Genomic DNA, 6,000 nt, shown 5'->3' on the forward strand with positions numbered 1-6,000 from the left:
CCCAGCCCTACCTAGAGATGCCAGGGATTCAACCTGGGATCTTCTGCACGCAAGGCAGATGCTCTGCCCCCTGAGCCCTTCCCCATTTAAAGTCTATTTTCATCAAGGAATTTGTAAAAAGCATATTGTGGTTTTAGAAGCTCATTTGTTGAAAGACCCTTCCATGCCTTCTCCACCCCCAGGCTTACATACCCAGAATAATAAAATGACCTTAACTCACATGATTGCAAAAGGAATTATTTAACTATTTTTCTCCTTATCATCAATATCCTCATACAATCCTGCCAAAGAAAGAAATGAACAGCTTATTTTATCAAGATACATCTGCTATATTGTCATGCAACCCAATCATGTGCAAGTTAAGTCATAAGCAAGCTCCACTGTGATCAGTGAAGCTTACTCCCGAGTAAAGCAAGTTAGCTTTAACATGTACGTGCTGCTTCCTTGCTGAGAAAATTGCTTCCTTGTTCACCTCACCCCTCCCACAGCAGCATTCATTCGCAACAGGGAGCAGATTAAGAGAGAGAGAGAGAGAGAGGTTTTGTCTGGGCAGAGTCTGACAGAGAGAGGGAAGATGTTACTTTCAACAATCTGTCGCTCATATAACAAACCGAGGCAAGAAGCACCCAACCCTTCTCCTTCTGCATTTGCAAATTATAATGTTTTGTATGAATGCCTCTTGCAACCAGGCACACTGTGATCTGTGGCAGGGTTGGGAGCCGATGCTGCTGCAGATTACAGAACAGGAAAGCTACCCATCACCCTAAAGAGGGGCGACCCTCAGCCAGGGCCTGACCTGGCTGCCCTCTGGGGCCAACCCTGAACAAGGGTTTCAGGAATACTTTCAGGTGCATGGGGGGCAATTTGGGGGGGGGAGAGAAGGTGACAAGATCTCACAAATTTGTAAAGCCTTTTTTTTTAAGAGAGGGAGAAGGCATTATTCTTCATCCCTTTCAAATGCTTTGCAACTAATGTGCTCCTCCTCCTCTTCTGAAACTGACCCATCACCTCTGGGAGGGGCAAGGGAAAAAAAGAAGCAAGCACAACATCCAACTCCTTCCTAGAGCCCAAAGTGTGTTTTGATGTCAAAATACCGTCATTCCTGTGATTGCAACTGCCTTCCACCCTCCAACTGTGTAAACTCCTCTCAAGAACAGGATCCTTTCATACCACCTTTCTCTGTCTCTCTCTGTCTCACACACATACAGATGCCACGCTGCTGCTGATATGCCACCCCAATTACCACGGAGGAGGAGGTGGCAGGAACCCCTTGGCCGGATCGATACAGCGGAGGCTGTGGCAATAGCCTTCCAAGCAGTGCCAGCCCATGGAGGAAGAAGAGGAACAGGAGGAGGAGACACCACACCACGGGGCAAGAGACAGGCTGTAGGCTGGGGTGGGCTGTATCGTTCTGCCCAGCAGCCCCCTTCCCTCCTGCCTGCTCCTTCTCTGTAATGTGGGGAGGGTAGATCAGAGGGGGCCGGGAGGGGGCCACCTGTATAAAAAGTAATCGGACGGCATCCCAAAACATCCCCCCAGCAATACACACCTGGTTCTTATGAACCGGCATGGTTTTGAAGAACTGGAATGGTTTCAAAGTGGGAGAAAGAAGGAAGTGGGATGGTGACGGGTCAGACTCAGTTTTTTCTGTCTGAAAAGGAAGGAATGGCATCCCCATACCGAATAGCTCAGATATAAAGGAGCATAATGGAGCTTCCCCCACCCCACAAAATATGTCAAGAATCCTTAGATACGCAATCCATGGGCATTACTACATGTTAAAAGAGATATATATTACCCTGAACACACCCAATCTCAGAAGCTAAGCAGGGTTAGATCTGGTCAGCACTTCGACAGGACACTGCCTGGGAACACTGGGTGCCGTAGGCTTAAAGCAAGGCAATGGTGAACCACCTCTGAATACCTCTTACCATGAAAACCCTATGAACAGAGTATCCAAAATGCAACACGAGATAGTGATGGAAGATGAGACCCTCAGGTCAGAAGGCACTCACTGAGCTACTGGGGTAGAACAAAGGACAAGTACGAATAGCGCTGTGTCTAATGGCGCAACTGGGTAAAAGCCAAATGGAAGCCCGGAGGCTGATGCACACAGATGCGAAAGGAGAGTCTGGAGTTGTACGATGTACACAATAGGAACATGGAATGTGAGAAGCATGAACCAGTGAAAGTTAGAAATTGTCAAGCAAGAAATGGAACACATAAACATAAGAGATGGATTGATTCCATAAAGGAAGCCATAGACCTGAATTTACAAGATCTGAACAAGGTGGTTTATAACAGATGCTATTGGAGGTAGCTGATTCTTAGGGTCACCATAAGTCGTAATTGACTTGAAGGCACATAACAACAAACATGAGGTATCGTAAACTGCCCTAGAAGTACATAATTGAAAACAGTTATGGAAACTATTAAAACAAAGCATAAATAACGCAAGGCTAGCCAGTGTGGCGTAGTGGTTAAGGTGTTGGACTACGACCTGGGAGACCAGGATTTGAATCCCCACACAGCCACGAAGCTCACTGGGTGACCTTGGGCCAGTCACTGCCTCTCAGCCTCAGAGGAAGGCAATGGTAAACCCCCTCTGGATACCGCTTACCATGAAAACCCTCTTCATAGGGTCACCATAAGTCGGAATCGACTTGAAGGCAGTCCACAACATAAAGCTGCTGTAAGGAACAGGGGAGGGCAGGAGATCTGTGTCTCTTGTAACATGTACATCTTCCCTAAGAGCACCTGCAGATGATCAAACAATCTCTGCAAAGCCAGTCTGCCTCCTACCCTCCTGCTGCCAAAGGGTTCAACTGCAGCATCATGGACACTGTGAGGTAAAGGCTTGATTTCTACACTGGTACAGAAAGGTCCTCTCCTGCAGGGCACAGCCAGCACTTTTTGGACATCTGTATTTATCCTACCAATTTATTATGGATGAATTAACCATGCACTACACAGATGTGGGAAGATATAGTGTTGATATTTTCAGCTTTTGTTTTTTACTCATTTATTGTGGAGGGCAAGATGGTAAAAAAGAAATGACCCATTGAAAAAAGGAGTGGGGTGTGACATCTTCAGACAAATGTTCAGGGGGAAATGAGTGGGTTGGTTTACCTTAATAATAACATTACAAGGTTGCCAAATGGAGTGAGTTCTTTTTTAAAAAACAAACACTACTGAATACTTCTTCTATTGAAGAAGAGTTAAATTTTAGAGCGGTGCATTATTAAATTCTGATGGGTAAGCTCCCATTGCCTTGTTTCAGAATTGGCCTTGGTAGACTATGCTATTTTTAAACAATTAAAACACTGCTAAACGTTTTTTCTGCTCTCGGTTTGGAAATGTGAATCCCTTTGTGTACCTGGTTATAGCTCCACAAAGGCTGCAAAATAAGGCAAGGGCCCTTCAACAGCCAGCCAACTTCTTTGGGTAGGTGGGGCTTAGTACATTACAGGCTCAGTCAACCAAATTATTTATTTATATTTATGGATCATTTTCTATGAAACATCTCGATGCAATTTAACAATAAAAACATCAACAATAAAAACATATATAGAAACACTTTCATATATAAAAACAATTAAAACAATTTTGTATATATAAAAACAATGTCAAATCCTATGTTTTATCCTACAGACTAGGATAAAAATCTCCATTTAAAAGGCTTGTTGAAAAAGTAAAGCCTTCGGTTGGTACCAGAAAGACAACAGAGATGATGCCTCTCTGACAGGTAAAAGGAAGGGGTTCCAAAGATTAGGTGCTGTCACACTAAAGGCTCGATTCCTACATTGGTACAGAAAGGTCCTCTCCTGCAAGACAGAATGATTGGTTAGGAATATAAGGGGTGAGATGATCTTTTAAGGATTCCTTGTCGCAAGCTGTATAGGGCATTGTATACCAGTATCAGCACCTTGAATTTAGCCTAGTAGCTAATTGGCAGCCACTGCATTTCTTTCAGCAGCAGCATAGCATGATGGTGACAGTCCATCCCAGTCAGCTGTCAAGCCACTGATTTGCACTAGCTGCGGTTTCCAGGCTTCAGTTGGATCAGGGTGCTTGCAGAGACAACCACTTACAAAACTGTCTCAGAGGAACTCTGGGAACTCTCCAAGGTGCTCTGGATTCCTGCCTTGAATTCCTAACTCAGAATATTGACTTGGGACACGTCCGCACCATACATTTAAAGCATATCCAACACACATTTAAATCACATAACTTCCTCCAAAGAAACATGGGAACTGTAGTTTGCTAATGTAACCCCTATGGGTTATATTGGTTTGGTCCAGTGGGTGGAGAAACCTTATGGAAGGATTGTATTAAGGAGTTGAGTACAAACCGTGGGGAAGCTGAAGAGAAAAGGAGCTGTTAATGCCAGGGAGTAAGGACTAGGCCCTTGTCACCTTGAATTAGGTAATGGGGTTTTACAATTATGTGTGTAAAGGGGAGGGAAGAGTAAATTAATTCTTTTGTGGCTTTATGTATTTGAATTTAAATTATATTTTATTTAGGGCTTTGAAGTTTGCAATTGGAAAATTCCAAATTTTCTCTACTGGACTTTCTGCAAGCAACTTCTTCATTTATGTCTTGCTGAATGCATTGGACTTTGGGAATTATTATGTTAAGAAGATATATGATATATTCTGTTGGCATACATGGTGTTATGTTCCTTTCAGTTATTGTTTTTATATATATATATATATAAAACAAACATTGTAATTGTGTTTGTAGTATTCGTTTCAATGAGCCCCATAGGACCCAAGAAAGAGGTACACTAACAGTGCTGGAAATTTGTAGCTCTGGGCTTATCCACAGAGGAGCATACCTTTGTACTAAAGACGCTGCTTTTACCATCGTGATAATTTGCAAGGTCCATACTTGGTAGCTTCAAATCTGCTGTTTTCCATTCACGCTAGTCGGCATTCCTCTGTGGAGGATCAGTGTTGCTGTTTCCTTGTGGCTCCTCCCTCTAATTTTACATGTTTACTCACTCCAGTTCAAGGCTGAAGCTGGGAGAGCGTGTGGGTGTGCAATTGACAAGAAAAAATGAAACTGACCAAAAAAACACCATTCTCCATTGTCCCAGCCTAGATGGCAGCTTTTGCGGGCAGCAGAGAGAGAGGGAGTGGGCGATGGGGCATTAAAAGGGGCATATGCATGTGCGCGCACACCCACCCACCCAGTGGGGGGCCAGGGCAAGCTGATGCCCAAAGGCCCCTGCATGCCTGGAGCTGGCCCTGGGTGACACCATGAGTTATCTCACCGGGTGACACCAACCCTAGTGACGCCACTGCTGGGAACCGTGGTTTTCCACTCACAGAGGGCTCATCCACATGGCGATTTAGTGTGTGTGTGGTGCTATTTTCATTCCCTTGTAATTCGCATGGTTCACATGGTGCTGCAGGCAAGGAGAAGCTCTAATGCAGTTTTCCCCTTTAAATCCTTATTAACACAATCCAATTATAATGTGAAAAGGAAAAACTTTCTCAGCTGTGCAGAGCTCCTCCTTGTAGGTGCTTTGCTTTTCTGTTCTTTTAGTGCTACACACGCACATCTCTGCCATCAATTAAGATGGCGGCAGTGGCTTCAGTACCTTAGGGAAACTGCGGCCGCCATCTTAATTAAGGGCAATGGTAAAGACTACTGTAGACAGGTAGGGGGGCCGTGCAGGGGGGGTTCGCGGATCACGGAAGGGGAGCAGAGGGCCCCTCAGGGGCTCCTGTAGCTCCGGGGCCCTCAGGCCAGTGCCCAACCTGGCTGTCCTTTAAAACCAGCCTTGGTGGTGGGCACCGCCAGCAAAAGGAGAGCTAGGGGAGGCTCTGGGTGTCACCCCCCTCTCGATGTCACCTGGGTGCGGTCCGCACCCCCCGCACCTGCGTAGTGATGCCCCTGGTTCCCAGCATTCTTTGGGGGAAGTCATGTGCATTGGATGTGCTTCAAATGTATGGCCTTTTAGTCATAGACCACCAGGGAGTTTCCGCTGAACAA

The 6,000-nt window shown here is 45.3% G+C and overlaps 1 protein-coding gene across 4 annotated transcripts in view; it reads left to right on the forward strand.

Moving 5' to 3' along the window:
• The window catches only part of LOC133380784 (monoacylglycerol lipase ABHD6-like), a 43,779-nt gene extending 39,113 nt beyond the window's left edge, over nucleotides 1-4,666 (forward strand). For 2 of the 4 annotated variants that reach the window (XR_009761546.1, XM_061618786.1), the window contains one exon: nucleotides 1,209-4,525. Coding sequence is in view for 1 of the 4 variants with exons in the window: in XM_061618786.1 (XP_061474770.1) it covers nucleotides 1,209-1,226 (18 nt within the window). In the remaining 3 variants the exon portion in view is untranslated. Of the gene's footprint in view, nucleotides 1-1,208 lie in introns of all 4 variants that reach the window. The other 2 variants (XR_009761544.1, XR_009761545.1) reach the window with 2 other exon arrangements.
• The last annotated feature ends 1,334 nt before the right edge of the window (nucleotides 4,667-6,000 follow it).

The sequence above is a fragment of the Rhineura floridana genome, chromosome 3, assembly GCF_030035675.1.
Source record: "Rhineura floridana isolate rRhiFlo1 chromosome 3, rRhiFlo1.hap2, whole genome shotgun sequence".
NCBI lineage: Eukaryota > Metazoa > Chordata > Lepidosauria > Squamata > Rhineuridae > Rhineura > Rhineura floridana.